Source organism: Mauremys mutica, chromosome 1 (genome assembly GCF_020497125.1).
Source record: "Mauremys mutica isolate MM-2020 ecotype Southern chromosome 1, ASM2049712v1, whole genome shotgun sequence".
Lineage (NCBI taxonomy): Eukaryota > Metazoa > Chordata > Testudines > Geoemydidae > Mauremys > Mauremys mutica.
Window position 1 is genome coordinate 178,858,061 of NC_059072.1, and position 18,530 is coordinate 178,876,590.

Consider the following 18,530-nt stretch of genomic DNA (forward strand, 5'->3'; position numbering starts at 1 on the left):
AGATTATTTATATCCCCTTTCAGAGCATGTACACTAATACTTAATTCCCCCTCAGCCCCGTATACTCTCCTCCCCTGTGCAAGTTCTACCCTCTCTCATCCTTTGCCATCTCTTTTCCTTGATTTCCTACCCTACTTCATCCCCCTAGAGACTCTTTAAAATGAGCTCTTTTAGTCTAATTATATAAAATAAATGAAATTAATGATTCTATTTAAACCTACTCTCTTGCCTCCATTGTGCACATTTGCGGAGGGTGGGAACAGTCAGAACTAGGAGCAGGGTAAATGGAAGGGATGAATCACAGAAATGTTACTCAATTTTATATTTCATTTAATGTAGGGAGAGCTCAAGTTTTTGTCTCTCCAAGCTTCAGCCTGCAATTGAAAGTGTGTTTTCAATAATTTCTCATTACTTCAGTTGAGGGGGGGGTGGAGGAAATCAGAAAGCAAAGTGAGTTTGGTTCTACAGTCCAATGTTTTAGTTCCACATCTAGTGAACTGAAGACCTATGTACGTTAGGGCAGGAGAGGAAAATAATTGTTGTGTGATTCTGCCCCATAACACACGCTATTGTCTGCACTGTCTCTCCTGGACCTCTCCAGAAGGTTGTGTGCATGCCGCCTATCATGTCCAATGCAGATGAGTATTTTGTCCTGGCTTAGAATTCCAGCATAATCTGGTATTGGATCTGCCTATCTCTAGGGCTGCTAATATGGGGGAAGACTTTTCAAAGGTACAAATGGCATTCAGGCACCTAGTTTTCATTGGTTTTTAATGGGAGTTAGGTGCCTAAAGGCCATTTATGCCTTTGAAATTATTCTCTGTGGTCTATACCCAGGCCTGTGGGAGGCCTGCAGATCACAGCACTTAGGAAGCCCTAGGCATACACAAACAATGGACTAGCTGAGGCCAGTAGTGTCATCTGAAAGGATGCAGTAAGTAAAGGTGCTAAGTGCAGTGGTGCCTCTGAATGGGATGAGGAAGGTACAGCTCTTCTGTGACGGCTGGTCTAGCTCCCTGTTCAGTTCTCTGGAGATGCAGGCTGACTGTGGAATGGGCCTGTGTGGCTTGTACAGAAGTGTAGTGAAGTCAAGGAAGCTCCTTTGTGGCTAATGGATCTCATTAGGAGACTCCTGCTGAGCCTCTCTCTCCCTCTTGCCACCTTCCCCTTTTCCTTGACTCGCCTCATAACAGGGTGGCTTGATTTAATCATAAGTTCAATCACCAAGTGGAAAGTCTTGATTTAAATCATCGATTTTAAGCCACATTTCCATTTGACTTCAGTTATTTTCTAAAGAAAGGTTCATTCTCATTGGTTGATAGAATTATTAAAATATGTTGATTTTGCCACTCAACAGAGCCTTTACCCTAGCTGTGGTACATCTTTTTGCTACCTAGCAGGGAACACTATAACTACATACATTTATTCAAGGAATTGTATAGCTTAATATTTTCAGATTCTTATTAATTGTACATTTTTTGTATACTATAAAATGGTGAATGATAATTCTCTAGTAAATAAACAATAACTTTTTGCTCATGATTTGTGTCAGGCTACATTAGGATAGAAACTGGAATGTAATTGAACACAAAACAGCATATAAAATATATTTTATTAAAACAACCTTAAATGTTTTGGGTACATACATTTCTCATCAAAACACATTTACAGCTACATGATTTATTAAACAGAAAGATTAACTGTAGTTAGTGAATTGAATTGGTTATTTGGGGTCAGCATAGGCATATTTGAAAATTTGCCTAAGTGAAAGTGACTGGAGCTTAAGGTCCTACTTGCCCAAGTTTCTTGAAAATGAGACCATTTCCTAAATTACTCTAGAGCAGTGGTTCCCAAACTTGTTCCGCCGCTTGTGCAGGGAAAGCCCCTGGTGGGCCGGGCCGGTTTGTTTGCGGGCCGCGTCCGCAGGTTTGGCCGATCGCGGCTCCCAAGGGCCACGGTTCGCTGTTCCAGGCCAATGGGAGCTGCTGGAAGTGGCACGGGCCGAGGGATGTACTGGCCGCCGCTTCCCGCAGCCCTCATTGGCCTGGAGCAGCGAACTGCAGCCACTGGGAGCCATGATCGGCCGAACCTGTGGACACGGCTGGTAAACAAACCGGCCCGGCCCGCCAGGGGCTTTCCCTTCACAAGTGGTGGAACAAGTTTGGGAACCACTGCTCTAGACCGTCTTTCAAACTTTTCAACTAGTAGATCTCATCCTCTAGTAGATCTCATCCTCTCCTGCCTTACTTTTATTCATGGACTAGAAGACACAGACAAGATTTTCTGTTGTTTTTTTCTCCAACTCCCAATTGATTTTTCAGTTTGGAATGAATGAGTTGAAATGAAGAAAATATTTTTTCTGTACCTGCAGAAGAGGCTACTGCTGTCTAAAGCTGGTTGAGCACTTCATCAAATTCTGGTTCCAGGTGCTTAGCTAGTGATTTCCACCAGTTCAGTGGTGTGACTTTCTTTAAACTATCATCAGCAAACACGTACTGCTTGAATGGTTCACCTCCAGCCCTGACATTTATTGTTGGTATGATTGGTGATACCCCATATGATCAGCTGCTGCTTCTTTAGCTGTTACAGATATACCCTGGTAATTAGCAAGAAAATGAAGTGGAGTAAGTACTTGATCCATTTGCTTCTTTACTGCCTGCAATTTAATTTTGTTGTTGGGTATTTCTTTCATTAATGTCTCAAAGTTCTTTCCAAATCTTAAGAACTTCAGCAGTACAGCAGCAGTCTTATTACAGTTTGTTTAAGGCTATGGAAATAGGTATCTGTATATTCTCTTTAGTCTGATGTTGACTACTTTGGCCATCTGTTTTGTCACAATTTTCTTCACAAATTGTCATCAGAATAGGCCAATTCTTAATAAATAGGTCAAAACAGTCAACCACTGAATTCCATTGTACATCATGGGGGAGAATTAGTTTAAATCCTCCTGTTCTCTTTGCTGAAGTGAAGTGGTGGTGATGAGAATATTTTGCAATTTCAGCAACGTTTTCTCTTATTCCTGGAGTTGTACTTAAGTCTTTGGCTAAAAGATGCATCAAATGAGCACTGTATCCATATGTTGTATGTTTCAGGTTTCCTTTGTTATCTTCTAGATTTCTTCTCATCTTTGCTATGTTTGCAGCATTGCCTATGACAAAGGTACACACTTGAATTTTTTGTTCAGTTTATCGATTTTACTGCTGCTTAAATATTCTGCTGAATGGGTGTTTCCTGCTGGATCAATTGTTTCTGTAAGATAGACAACTCCATCTTTGTTGCCACACAAGCGCAGACTACTGGATCATTATGTATGTTGCTCCACCCATCAAGACTCAGTTTAATGAATTTCCTGTCAATATTTATTGCACATTATTCAATTTATTACTTATAGATTGTATCCAGGAACCTTCCAGCAATGTCTGCTCTGTTGGGTGGAGCGTGGTCGTAATGAGCGAACCTTGGCATGAAAAGTTTGTTCTGAACAAGACAAAAAAGAGGCTGTGTTGCAAAAGTGAACCGAGCAATCTTTTCATCTTTGGAGTCTTGCTGGAATTTGCTGATCCTGATTATGAGTTCATATAGGGTGTTACCGGATGATGATGAAAGTCGCTGTGGTGTTTTTTGTTACAGGTAATTTACTGTCTGACAAATCTGTAGTTGCAGCGCTGCTGATGGTACCGGCACATGACTCTGAAGTTACAGACATTGCAGATGATGGACATTCGTAGCCCCTTATGTGTCACCTGCACTCTGAAAAATATGGTAAAAAAAGACAGTTACTCCCTTAGTGTTACTCAGTGCACTGCTTTTAAAAATGAGATTGTAAATACAGATTCCTCTTACTGCAGCTCTTTATACTGCTGTTGAAGCAATACAATTAATTCTAAACCCAGTTTTATATTGAAAATAATTAATCTAGCATAAGGATTATTTAAATCGGTTTAAACCCTTATCTCTAGCACCATACCAAACAGCTTGGAAAAAAAATCTTTTTAAATGTAAAAATTCATAAGTGCCTAATAAAACTTTACTATTAAACAGGAAATCTTCACCTAGGATGATGGCTATATTGTGCAATAAAAAAAATCACTTCAGAAGTCCAGCAGTATCTGTAAAAATGTAATTGAGAAATACTCCCACAACAGATGAACGTACCAATTATATTTTGAACACACACACTTTGAAATTCAGAAGTAAGTAATCACCCAAAACACAAATGTATCATTTAGCAGCATAGTAAGACATGGGGGGTGGGGTCATCCATAAGAATGGTGCAAAATGTTTACTAACCAGTTGATTCAGATAGTTCAGACCTGTCCACGTCGTCATCTTCAAAGTCACTGCCTCTTGAAGAGCATTTTTCATAATGTTGTTTTATTCTGACAACCAAGCCTTGCAGCTCTTTCTTGCACTGCTTACGTTTGGCACATGTTCCTTTTTACCCAGAGATACAGGAATTTCTTGAAAATGTTCCCAAATAGGGTCTTTTTTATGACCTCCACCCATGGCAGGTTTTTTTTCCTTCAAGTTCCCAGGTGTTGAAATCAACACTAGAGGCTGCACTCTGAAGAATGTTGTCTATTCTTCCCCGGTGTCTTGCTTTGGCACCAGTTTTGCTCCTTGCTGGTTGCACCCTCTGCTCCTGCTCCTTTGTTACAGAACTCCTCTGCCCCCCAGAAAAACACAAGAACTACCAACAATCCAAGGCTTCTGCCCATGCAACCTACATACCTTTTGCACTGCAGTATTTGGTTGTTTAGAGACAGAGAGGGGGGCAGTTGAGTAATTAATGGATTTCTGTATCCCTGTTTGTGCAGGCATGCAAGGAGGCAGAACAAGGCCATTTACCAAAGCCACCCAGTAACTACAAGGGCTGGTAGTTACTGAGCAATCAGTGTTTTTCCATGAGCAGGAGAGTAGGTGTCCATGGTGGTTGGAGTAAAAAAATTTGTAATTTATGAATTGATCCAATCAGAGCTCAGGTAGGGAGACACTATAAAATAGGAATGAGACCACCCAGCTGGGCTAAGTGGATGATCCTGTCGGTGCCTTCTGAAGTAAGAGGCTGTGTCCCAATGCCTGTGATGATGTTGCCAATTTCTTGCACCAGTAGCCCTGCCTCCGGGTCCCCTAGCAGATCAAGCCCTTTATGAAAGACCTATTGTGCCAAGGCAGCAAAGAGTCCTGTGGCACCTTATAGACTAACAGACGTGGTACCACAGGACTCTTTGCTGCTTTTACAGATCCAGACTAACACGGCTACCCCTCTGATACTATTGTGCCATATTTATAGAGCTTTGTTTCACAAGTTTAGATGCTTTCCCCTGATTTTTTGTTTATCTAGACAAGCAGACTTTTTAGGCAACATTTTTTATACAGGCTCATGAGTTCAGCATATTTTTTTATTTAAATGTCGTCAGAGATTACGAGTAGGCCTCAACCCATTTTGTATTGAATTCAGGTTTCATTTGAAAGAGGTTTAGTTTTTAAAAAAAATGTATAATAATTTAAATCTTTTCCCAAAAAACTGATCTTTTAAAAGTCCACTGTGCCTCATGATGTATACATGGAACTTGATTAGGTGCGATACTGCGGCCTCTCTACAGTGCTGTCCTGCTCTGTCCCAAAAGTTGGGTATGTCAGCCACAGGACTTTCCATCTCTTCCCTGCCTTATGTAGCCCCTGCCCTAATCCTGACTTTCCCTCCTTTCCTCTATTAATTCTATAAACCTGCACTAAATCTTGGGTTCGTTCTCTCTCTCTCTCTCTCCAATGTATGTGTGTGTCATTGCTCTGTGCACTATGGTTCACGGAGACACCTAACTGGGTGCCTATGCTCAAGCCATTGGCTGCTCCGTTAGCCTGGGTGTAGACCAGTCACCATTTTTGAACCTCCTGGTTGGCACCCAAGTGAGTATTTGCTGCTATCCAAGCTTTTGAAAATGTTGGCCATTAAATATCCCTTTTCTCTGTGCTTTTTCGCTCATCTGTAGAATGGAGGCAGTGAGGGTTAGTTACTTATTATTTCTCCAGTGCATTGATATCATAAGGTGAAATTATGGGGAGATAAGACTCTCAATAGTTGAGGTTGCAACAATCTTCTAATGTAAAGTTCAGCTTTAGCTGCAATCGATTGCTTACCTGGATAATTGATTTGGGACATGGGAAATTATCAGATTTAACCTGTGAAGGCAAATGTGGAAGAAAAATCCATCAAACTAGTCTTGAGATACAGGTCATTTAAAAAAAAAATTGCCTACTTTGAATTTTGTATTTCATGCTTATTTGTCTTTCCCCATGTTTAGAACTGGCTGGCTGCTTTACTGTCCCTTCAGATTCCTCAGCATTGTGCCCCTTAAATTGCATACTGTTTTCATCTGAAGAAAGTAGGTTGTAATTAGCGGCGGTTTTTGTTGAGGATGGCTAGAGACCCAACTTTGTTCTCACCAGGGCCGGTGCAAGGAAGTTTCGTGCCCTAGGCGACACTTCCACCTTGCGCCCTCCCAGCCCTGCAGCAGCTCCCCGCCCCCACTCCTCTCTGAGGCGCCCCCCCGTCAGCTCCCCACTCCCTGGCCTGGGGAGCCCCGTGGTACCTCCTCACCCCAGCTCACTTCCCTGGGCTGCTGGCGGTGGCGCACTGACTCAGGGGAACGCCTGGTCTGGCTGCCGGCTGCTGGCAGCAGCGGAGGGACCTGGGGGAACCCCTGGGCTGACTGCCGGCAGCGGCGCGCTGACCCAGGGGAACCCCTGGGCTGCCGGCAGCAGCTCAGACTCCCTCTCCCCTCAGCGGCCCGCTGAAACACTTTTTAAAAAAAAATTGGGGGCGCTGCTTTTTGGCGCCCCCAAATCTTGGCGCCCTAGGCAACCGCCTAGTCCGCCTAAATGGTAGCACCGGCCCTGGTTCTCACTGATTCAGAATCTGTGTGCGTGCGTGTGTATGCGAGTGAGAGAGCATGTTGTCTTCCATCAGCTCTGTGCAGCATAGAAAGAACTCGAGACCTCCTATGGCTGATCTTTTAGCTCAAATAGTTGAGGACTGTTCCTTGGAGCACTGTAATATAATGGAAACTAATTTTAACTAGAGTGGCCACTAGCAGGCACCACTAATTAGGTGCAGCCTTCAAATGCTGCGGTGTTGCCAATGAAGATCTAGATATTGCAAAAATTGTCTACCACTGGTTATGTCCTAAAGCATGAAGATTGAAGTGTAATTAGGAGAACTAAAAATTGTTTAACTAGTGCTATAAAAAGGAGTAACTGCTGTTTTTAAAAAGCAAAAGCATAAAAATTAACTTGCGTTTCAATGCAATGGATATGTAGAAAGAAGAAAGCAATGTTTAATTTTGGAATGACAAGTTATTATGCACCTATAAGCCATCTTGGGCTATAGGTGGAGAGGAGAACACATTTGCTAATACTCTTCATTTTTTATGTAGCAACTTCTTACATCTTCAGAACTGGAGCTAAAATATGCCTTCCCTAGAATATGGATTCATCTGATTTGAACTATTATTGTATTAAAAATATCACCACTCAAATAACTGATGTGAGTCACCACTTAAATACTTTTTTTAGCATTACTCTATCTCAAGATTTTTAATATGCAGTTAGTATGTCAGCTATTTAACTAACAAAGCCAACTGTTCTTTTATCTAAAAATGTTTCTGTTAGAAATGTCTTCAGGGGCTCTAAGGTTTATATTTGAAACAAAAATTGATTTGAACATAAGAGGTAGGGGAAGCCTGTGTTTTTTGAGACTCCAGATTCAATACGATTGTGCTAGTGTTGTTACTTTGCTCTGCTAACAGTATTGACTTGCTCAGCTACAGGTTTTGGCACCAGATAATTTTGACACAGGTGAGTTGTTTAATGCAGCATTATTCATACCAACATTGTTGACTTCCTTCTGCACCATTTTATATGATCAAGATCTGTAACCTGGTGCTTCTTGGAAAACTTGATGCAGCACAGTTTTGCCAAGTCTTGAAACTCTCCTAATATGTCATATAGCCCCAGCCCCCAAGTCAGGTGGCTACACAAGAGAATCAAATTTCACTTCCAAAAATGTTTATAGCTCTCATGGCTGCACAAAAAACATGAAAATGTGACTGAAGTGCACCCTGGGGTTGGCAACAGTGGAAGGCTTAGAACTTGGATCTAACTATGCCCCATTATTCAGAGACCAGTCCCACACTGGCCCATGTGGTGCACTGGAGGGCTTTGCATACCCACAGCCAGTGCACGAAGAAGCACTCCAAGACCAAACCTGTCCGTCTACCCTCTGCACCATGTCCTAACTCCTAACTTACCCCTCTGCTTCTCAAATGTGTGGCCATAATGGTGAGAAGGGGGGATCTGCTGTGGACTGAATCTGGGGACATCGGTGGGCAGACATCTTTGTAACATATCAGTGTCAGCAGGGACCAATCCAGGGTTAGGTATGTGTGTATTCGTGTATTCATGGGTGGGGTAGGGGGTGCGTATGAGTCATTGTCTTTGTTTATGGCTGCCCAGAAAAAACTGCCTCTGTACTCTCACAGCTTGAGGAAGTGGCACAAGGCTAAAAGAGTGGGATGCCCTACACAGTCCTGGTCCCTAGAATTCAATGGGTTTGCTGCTTTGGCTGTTGCATTAAATATTTGCCTTTAATCTTTACAAGGTTTCTAACTGTCCTTTTCACATACCGTGTATAGGGAAAAAGGAATCTTCCCTCACACCTCTACAACCAGGGTTTTACACTGTCATAGTAACATGGACAGCAAAGGCTAAGTAAATAAGTGTATTCTAACAGGTACAATATGTTGAGTTTGGAGTTGCCTGTTAAGTGATTTTTCTTCTCATTGTTACAAAGATGGCACTGTTAATACTGCAAATAACTGGCACTAAGAGTTTAGAGGATGGCTGCAGATTCTGATTGTCCAAAAGCACACTCTGATTGGATGGGTGTGTCTCTTGATGCAATTATGCCCCAGCTCACAGTGGTCTACAAGTGAGACCTTATCACTAAAATAAACATGCACACACAGCTTCATGCCCATTGTAAGTTGGGTTAGGGGGCCATTCAGGGAGAAAACGAACTGCCTGCTCTCACATACTAGGTTTGGCCTTTTCAACTACTTTAAACTCATTTTTACTATAAAAACTAAACTGAGAACTAACTGTTCAGTATTCAAAATTGTTTCATAATAGCAAGAGCTCGTAGCATGCTGGAGAAACACCAGAGGTGAAACAAAGTGCGTGTGTGTGTCTGAGGAGGGAGATCCTGGACTCCGTTAGAGAACTGCAAGTGATGGGAAGCAGCTAGTCACTAAAGAAATGGTACGCCATGACCTGCAAGTGCTTTTTTTTTTTTAAAATAGGAAAATTGCCCACTAATTACCAGAGATGTGTTGGTGTTACATCTTACACTACTGGTGTGTTCAATGATAAGCAGATGCAGCGCTCGGAAAACAATACAAGGAAACCACCTCTGCATCTTGTTTAGCAGATGGGGGGGAGGGATAGCTCAGTGGTTTGAGCATTGGCCTGCTAAACCCAGGGTTATGAGCTCAATCCTTGAGGGGGCCACTTGGGGATCTGGGGCAAAAACTGGTCCTGCTAGTGAAGGCAGGGGGCTGGACTTGATGACATTTCAAGGTCCCTTCCAGTTCTAGGAGATTGGTATAGCTCCAATTATTAACTTAATTGGAGTCAGAGTATAATACTGGCAAGATGGAAAAATGACAACTCTTTTTATCTGTCTTGTTCCATTCCTTGAGCCTGAGCTATTGTATTTAGATTTGATAGCTTCAGTACCTTTCTCCTCAACACCAATACCTATTTTTGTCTCTCATCTGCTTCCACAATGTGTCACCAAACTCCTTATAAGTGAAAAGAATATATTTTAGCCCTCAGCAACAGCTCTGAAAAAAGACTGTATGCACCAGCGACTGCTCAGGTGGTAGCATTCTGATGTCTGGGTTAGACGCGCCTGGGTTCAAGACTCACCCCAGGCTATCCAAGCTGGAGATGGTGGTACTAGGGAAGCCCTGCCCTGTTGGAAGTGGAATCCTCCCATTGAAATGTTACAGGGAGATGCCTTTGTTGGTTTGTCCTTTGGAACATTGGATTCCATGGCACTGTTTGCAGAGCAGGGGACAAGTGATGTTCCAAGCGACTGTGTTCTCTAGCAGCATAATGTACGTGGACACTACAGACTATTGCTGAGGACAGAGTCGCTGCTGAGTCAGCGTACACTCAGTGCTACGGTAGTGGAGTGCTTTGGGTTACCTTGAGCATGAACAGTATTTATATGCAGCCTCAATCCAGTCTGTCATGTCCTAGTGTTTTAAAAATCTAACTCAACTACTATAGATGGTATAGCTAAGCTTTGAATTGGATTCCTAGACAAGTTGGTGGATAAATGGCTAGAATCAAGAGTGAGGCAAATGTGCAGTTGCTACTATAACATGTCTGAGTAGCCTCTCAGTCAAATCTTGGTGTGGAAGCAGAACACCGGCAATAAATTCAAAGTGGCAGAAACATAAGCTAAACACAACAGGCCTTGAATCCAATAGTTGTTTTGCAAGAAATGCCTTTTTTTTTATGTTGTTGCTGGCTCAGCTGGTAACTAGCTGACAAAATACAAAAAGCTGTTAATTCTAGAGTTCAGAATACATGAAAAACAACACTGCTTTCCTTTGGTTACACACAGGATTTTTTGTCTATTATTTTGAGTGCAATGTGTCTCTCTAATTTTAAGATGACCAATGCTTTATAGAAGCATAGGTTCTTCCAACCAAGGGTATGGGTACCAAGTATTGTACTTCAGGCTTTTGTAGCAGGTACCCTAAACTACCACGTCCTATGTTAGCTAGGAACCGCACTGCTGCTGCTTGCACTCTGACTTTAACATTAGGAGTAGCCCAAGTTCCAATGGTCGTTAGAAGACACAGTTGAATGTGGTAGGCAGTGAACACAGGCTGATAAAGCCAATGGCTTAGCCTGGCAAACTGGTATATTTAGTCCTGAAAGGTTATGAACCACTGGTCTGAAGTTTTTAAAGCAGACTAACAAGGGGCTCTGTTGTGGCTTTTAGCCACAGACCTGCATGGGGGGTGCAACCAACAGTCTTTCAGGGGTGGTAGCAAACATTTCCCTGCATACCCATAGGTGCTGGAACTAGGGGTGCTAGGGATGCTGCCGCACCCCTGGGCTTGAAGTGGATTCCATTATATACAGGGCTGACAGTAGGGTTCAATGGCTCTCAGCACCCCCACTATACAAATTGTTTCAGCACCCCTGGTCTAGGGCTGTACCCCCACCCACTTTGAGATGGCTGGGGCCCTAAGAGGTGGTAGCAGGGAGCAGCCCTTGTCAGCAGGGGAGTACAAGGACTGTGCTTGTGCCTGTCATATGAGGTCACTGGGGAAGGAGGCACAAGCAGGGAGGCATTTTACATCTTCCCTGTCACTTGCACCCCCCGACCTTGGCCAGCTGCAATCTGACACTGTAGAGAATCTTCAGTAGCTGCTACTTGTCACCATTTAAACAATGAACTGTACTCACCTCCTCCTAGGAGCTCTGGCTGTTTATTCATCTCTTCTAGGTCAAGATTGCAACCATCCTCTGTGTGGGTGTGAGAGACCACAGAGGACACACAATGCTTGTTCTCAATGGACTACTTTGCCCAGGCTCTGCCACAGTTGGAGAGCCTGCTGTGCTGCACAGTCCCTCACTGTGTGCCCCAGAGGTACACTTCATCCTAAATGGAGTAGAAGAGGCAGGGCGATAGCTGCACCCCAGTAGACTCTGGTAGTATGCTGCATGTCCTAAGCGTGCCTCCTGTCTAGGGTGGGATAGGGTGGCTCCGCACTTCCCCCATTGCAGGCCTGTGCCTAAATGGTATGATTGAGCCCTTAATGAAAAGATATCTGCTCCCTTTTCACAAATGCTTTATGGACCAAATCCTGGCTGTGTTTTAGTGATTGAAACATCCATTGATGGCGGTAAGTTTTGCCTAAGCAAAGCAAGGCAGCATTTAGCCTTGTTGTATGATTGGCGAGTGATGTTTTAGGCCCCGATCCCGCAAAGACTTATGAACGAGCTCAACTTTAAGCATATAAGTGATTACTAAGACTACTTGTGTGCTTAAAGCTAAGCAGCTGCATAAGTCTCTATACAGGATTGGGGCCACACTGCATATGGAACCTCTCCTTTTCCAGCACAACATTGACCACAGAGAATCTGTCTCTTTACAACTTGCACAGCAAGGTGCAACTAATACAAGGGTATGTGTATGTCTTTCCTAAACGCAACAAATGTCTCTTTTTAGAAGTCTTATAAATTATATATATTTAAAAAAAATCACTTTTCAGGTTCAGTATTATAAGAACAAATACTCTGTCATTGCTTGCATTGCACAAGCTTCTGAAATGCTTTCTTGAAGTCTTCATTAAAGATTGTATAGATTAGTGGGTTAATAAGAGAATTGATGTATCCCAACCATGTGAGGAAATTGGACATTTCTTCTGAAATGTGACATCTTGCACAGGTGTTAACAACAACTTCCTTTACAAAAAATGGGAGCCAGCAGATCACAAATGCGCCCAAAATCAAGCCCAGGGTAGTTGCTGCCTTTCGTTCTCTCGTGCTAGAGATTCTTTGTTTTTTCCAGGTTTTCTCTTGCTTGGACTCTGACTTAGGGCTTCGCAATGTGATATGGATTTTATCCAAGTCTGCTGAGGGATCAGATGTTTTATCTGTTGTGCAGTGCGTCAAAGCCAATTTGGTGCTTCTTTCACCCGGTTCCAAGAGGACTTGTCCATTTACTTCCTCTCTTACAATGCGGCTTACGCTCCTTCTGTGAAATGTCTTTGCTGCTTTGTAGATTTTATAATAAAGGATCAGAATCAATGCCAGTGGGATGTAAAAGGCTCCAAATGTGCAGTAAATAGTGAAAGCTATGTGGTCGTGTTTGATGATGCATTCATCATCCTTGCTGGTTGTCTGGTGTCGCCAGAACAAAGGAGGCATGGAGATAAAAATGGATATGATCCACACCACTGCAATCATGATGCCTGCGTGTTTTGGTGTTCTTTTCCTGGCATACTCCACAGCATCTGTTATTGCTCGGTACCGATCCAAAGCAATAGCAGAGAGATGCAAGATAGAACAGGTACAGCACATAATGTCAACGCTCAGCCAAACATCACACATTATTTGTCCCATGATCCAAGTCTCCTTCACAATATACACAATGCTGAAGGGCATCACTAGGATTGCAACTAGAAAATCAGTCACTGCAAGGGAACAGATTAAATAGTTGGCAGGATGATGGAGCTTCTTTGTCACAATTATTGCAGTCATCACTAGAGAATTGATGGCCGTTGTCATTAATGCCAGCACAGAAAGAGTAAATGAAACAAGAATCTTTGATGTCACTGTTTTAAATAGTTCTTCTGATGTGTAATTTTGTTCAGTTGAGTTTATGGAATCCATGTTTCCTTTTAAAGGTGATGTTTAACCAAGGAAGACACCTGTGGAAAAGGAAACACAATTTAGAAAGTGGGCCGTAAGTCTTCAGGAAAGACAACAGGCAACATTTTCAAAGGTGCCTAAGTCCCATTTACAAAAGGAATCTGTAGGTCTGCACTGGAGCTGGAAGGTCTGATTGAGTGTAGCTGTGGTGGCAGGAGCAGCTAACTGCCCTGAGTACAATCCCAACCAAGACCAGAGGTGCTTAACTGGGCGGCTACCTCTTCTACTGCTGCAGATATGCTTCTATTTTTAGTGTGCTAGCTTGATCAGAGAGAGAGGGAATGTCTTTGCAAGGTGGAAATCACACCTTCCAGCTCAGCCGCAGGTATGCCCAATGTCCCATTGAAAGCCCCCTAGGTTTTCTGAGCTCAGACATAAACCATATCCTCACATAAAAGTAAACAAGGGTTAGTTTACATACTATTAAAAATTGTGCAGGAGGAAATTTAGCGAGGAAAATATATTGCACGTAAATACTAAGAAAATACGTTTAAAACCTACTTTAGGCTGGGTACAGTTTTCAAAAGCACCTCAACTGGAGTATATGTGTATACGTATATATGTATAGTTCATACTTTAAACACAGTGATTCATCTCTTCCTTTAAAAATATATAAACTCCCAATTTATTTTAAATGAACAGAAACATTTTTCCTTCACCATCACACCAGTATTATGTTAAAACCTTCTGAAGCAACAGTAATTAGCAGGAGAAATATTATGCGGCTAGTAATCTTTTAGGGACTTACTACTGAAATGAAGTGTTTTTATTTTAGTTGAACAAAACTCATTGAATTGCTTTTAAGAACTGTTTTCTCAATATATTCCTTGGAGAGAGGATTTGTGAGAGAACCTGGCTTGATGATGTCCAGCAGCTGGTCTTACCTTAGAAAGCCTTAACTATCCAACATAGTTAATTATCTTATGCATTTCAGACTGCCTCATATTACTACTAAATTACCAGCTAGCAAAAAGCAATTTGGAAGTAATGAAACTTGATGAATAGGTTTTGAAAGGTATGGCACGGTTTATGTAGGAGCCACTGGAGTATTTGATAGATATATCATTAAGAAAAGTGGCATAGGTAGATTCACAGACATGGTGCCTGCGTTTCCTTAGATGACAGGCTGTGCATTCTTCCTGCTAGATTTGCACTGAGAAAAATACTGCAGGAGCTTTATGGGAGCATAGTGACAGTATAATGTCTCCTTACCAAAACAGCACTGCATAGGCTTCTCTACTGGTCCCATCTTGCAGAGGCTTATGTGGAGAGTTTAGTACCTGCTAGTTTCTACAATACTACAACAGCCCTCCTACTACACTCATGGTGCATATATACCTTCTTGGGAGTCTTCTCTTCTGTTTAGGGAGGCATGTTCTCAACTAAGGGCTGTCCTTTTCCTGTCGTCCCTCTGGCAATTTACCCATTGTTTGTACTTGGTGATTTATAAGCTCTGCTGTATGGTGTGGTTGAACTGCACTTCCATCAGAATGCTATTAGTACCAGTCCAGATGTTGCTGTTGCACAACTAGGGTGTGCCAACTAATCTAGCAGCATCTGAGACAATGTGTCCTGGCAGCATGGACTAGATTTGTCTTCCAGTTGGTGACTTCCAGCTATAGGTTAAAGATCCATCCACCTGCTGATGCCACGTGGGGTTGGATCTTTTGAAAATACCAAGCTCTTCAGGCAAGGCTTGTTGGATTTCTTAGCGTACTGGGCTGGTGAACCTGTTAAGTCATTGGAATTTATACAGGCCCAGCTGGGCACTGGACATCTAGCACACTGTATAATAGACACTCAAAATGTGGCAAGGCCTGTGACAGTTCCAGGCCGCTGTTGCTTCTCTCTTTTGACCACTTCCAGGATGCCAGGATATCAATATGCTAAATTCAAATCAATCAATTTCTTGCTCCACCACAGGCTTCTTGTGTGAGTTTGGGAGTCACAATCTCTCAGGGAAACTAAAGCACAATCTGTAAAATGGTGATGGTTAGGCATGGCTGGGAAACAAGAATTCCATTTTGGAAAAGAGGTTTCAAAACTTGTTTTTATTCCACATCAGATCAGAACAGAGGCCTTATTAAAAAAAGTGTGGAAAATCCATGAATCATACACCAAGACACCTGCCCCAGAATAGCCACTAGTCTGGTGGTTTGGGCATTGAGCTGGGAGAGCCACTCCTAATCAGGCAGTGCAGGGACTTTGGATCTGGCTCTTCCACAGCCCAGGTGAGTGCCCTCAGCTATTGGTGTTTCTGGGTTGGGTGTCTCCTCTCACGTGGACAGGAATTCCATCCTGGAACTGAGACACCTTCCTGATGAAAATTTCATTGAAACAGTGATATTTTCATGAAACATAGTTTTGATGAATCTGCATTTTCCAGGAGGGAAAAATTCCTGACCCTCTCTGACACTATTTCCATTCTCCCACCCTTTCCTATTTATATAGTCCCTGTCCTGCAAAGTGTACACTACCTACTACAGTGAAGCTAACCTCAGCTGGTGCTTCTAGATGCTTTAATATTACTGTACATAGGGCTAAGCTCAGGCTTTGTTGTTACAGCAGTGGGATCATACTTGTGTGAGTGGTCAACTTCAACCTCCAGGTCTCTGCATGAAAATTTATCACAGTGAGGGGATGTATGCAAGGCTCTGTTTATGACAGGTCCTTACACAGTTTACAGAGCGTTGTACGGGAGCTCTTCATCTGTGGATGAGTCAAAACAAACCATCTGGGTTCATGCTGTATTGAAGAGGATTCACATGATAAAAGTGATTATGGGGACAGTAAAACAACACAATCTATGTACTTGTACAAAATGATTTTCAAAATCCGAGCTTCTTGCAAGCTTGACAAAAGTGGCCTTGAACTCCCGTGCTCTGAGAGAGGCGCCAAGGTTACAGTACCCATTAGTCACTGGTATCACTAACTGCATGGAGAGATTTTTCACATACAAGGAATTGTGTTCCATTTTTAAAGGGCAATGGTAAAAGACAGTAGCAGATATTGGAAAGACTTCATGCAATACCCTGTAGCAGATGCTGTATGTTCTTCCTCAGAATCAGTTCAAGAATCCCTGTTAGTTACCTTTGTATTTTCCTTGCCAAAATAAATGTTAATGCAATTAAGAGTATTTTACAAAACTGCTATTATATCATGAATTTGCTAATGCATTTGATATTAAGTTTCTGGCACTTAGACCAGAGCCTCTCTCAACCCTGTGGGGAGGGGGACAGAGAAGCTGCCATTTGCTAAGAACATTCATATTTGAATCCGCTGTTACTGTGGATACTAATACAGTAACTCCCCACTGAATGTCCTCTTGCTTAACGTTGTTTCGATTTTACATCCCTGCTCAATTACAGAACATGCTCCATTTAAAGTTGTGCAATGCTTCGCTATAACGTCATTTGGCTGCCTGCTTTGTCCACAGCTGGCAGCCCTCCGCCCCGCCCCCCCATCAGCTGCCCTATGCCTCCCCCCCCCCAGTGCCTCCTGCCCGCTGGCAGACCCCGCGGCTCAGTGCCTTCCCCCTCCCCCCCGCGCCTCCTGCCCACGGCAATCAGCTGGCTTGTGGTGTTCAGGAGGGAGGGGGGAGGAACAAAGATGGCGCACAGGCTCCCCCTCCCTCCCCTGCATCCCAAACACCGCAAACCAGCTGATTGTCTTGGGCAGAAGGGTGGGGGGGGGAGCATGAATGCGGCACATCTCCCCCCTTCCTCCCCTGCCTCCTGCCTACAGCAATCAGCTGGCTTGCGGTGTTCAGGGGGCAGGGGCGGGAGAAGGAGCCTGCGCGCCATGTCCTCGCTCCTCCCCCCTCCCTCTTGAATGCCACAAGCCAGCTGATTGCTCTGGGCAGGGAGCGGGGGGGGGAGAGCAAAGACGTGGTATGTGGAGTAAATGGGGGGGAGAAGAGGCGGGTTAAGGGTGGTGGTTCGGGGGAAGGGGTGGTGTGGGCGGGCCGAGGGTTGAGCCCCCCATCCCTGGTGCTTGCAGAGTAGGGGAAGCTGCAGCTGCTGCTGCGCAATGTGCTTCTCCTAGCCTACAGCACCTTCAGCCTCCTTGCCTGCCTCATTGTCTGCAGTGCCCGTGGGCTGTGCCTGTGTGGGGTAAGGCGGGGGCACCTCCCAACTATAGTACTGTACTGTATGGGGAAAAAAATTACCCTGGAACCTAACCCCCCCATTTACATTCATTCTTATGGGGAAATTGGATTCGCTTAGCATTGTTTCACTTAAAGTCACATTTTTCAGGGACATAACTACAGTGAGACGTTACTGTACTGCTGCCCTGAGGAAGCATCCAGTTCTAGGAAAGGTCATTATTATTATGCACAGCAATGACTTGTAGTGTAATATGACAGTAGGCACAGTGTTTTACTAGGCGAGTACATGCATTTTACCATACTGGCAATGTGTAGGATGCATATGGAAAATGCATATACAATGTACTCAAGAAAAGATGTATATAATGGGGTGTATTAACAGATGCAACATACCAAATCTGTCTATTGGGGAACAAAAAAAAAAGTAACTGGGCAAGATTTCTCAATCTTGTACAGGAGTTTCCCCCCCCAACCCGGGCAAAAAAAACAAAAACAAAAAAAACCCCATCCCTGTTTACATTTGACGCAGAAAACTTAACACAAACAGTTGCACTTTTCCAGCCAGGTTCTCCCTCCCTTCGAAAAAGAGAGGGGAAGAGCTATAAGAACGGCTGCCTTTGAGACGGTTGAGCTCCACCCCAAGTCATAGATTAAGGTTAAACTCCAAAGTGAGGGTTTATCCAGAGTGGTGGAATTATTTTTACTTTCCTGCTATAAACACTAACAATCCTGGGAGAAACCCTGTTGACTGCAAGTTTTTCCCTGTGATTTCATCTTGGCTTCCTGTGTGCAGGTATATTAAAGTATTGCAGAAAACTGCATGTCCAGCAGTACCAAACAAACACATATTCCTGGAAGAGCCACACCTCTTTGTTTCTTAACTCTTTATTGCCTTTCAGTTCTC

The 18,530-nt window shown here is 43.3% G+C and overlaps 1 protein-coding gene across 9 annotated transcripts in view; it reads right to left on the bottom strand.

Annotated features, from left to right (window-relative positions):
* Positions 1-2,155: 2,155 nt before the first annotated feature.
* Positions 2,156-18,530, bottom strand: part of HTR1F (5-hydroxytryptamine receptor 1F) — a 206,986-nt gene continuing 190,611 nt past the window's right edge. For 6 of the 9 annotated variants that reach the window (XM_045002066.1, XM_045002064.1, XM_045002069.1 and 3 more), the window contains exon 4: positions 10,419-13,517. In XM_045002066.1, the coding sequence (XP_044858001.1) occupies positions 12,385-13,479 (1,095 nt within the window). In that variant the 5' untranslated portion in view covers positions 13,480-13,517 and the 3' untranslated portion in view covers positions 10,419-12,384. Of the gene's footprint in view, positions 3,751-4,290; positions 5,182-10,417; positions 13,518-18,530 lie in introns of those variants that run through there. The other 3 variants (XR_006576261.1, XR_006576262.1, XM_045002070.1) reach the window with 3 other exon arrangements.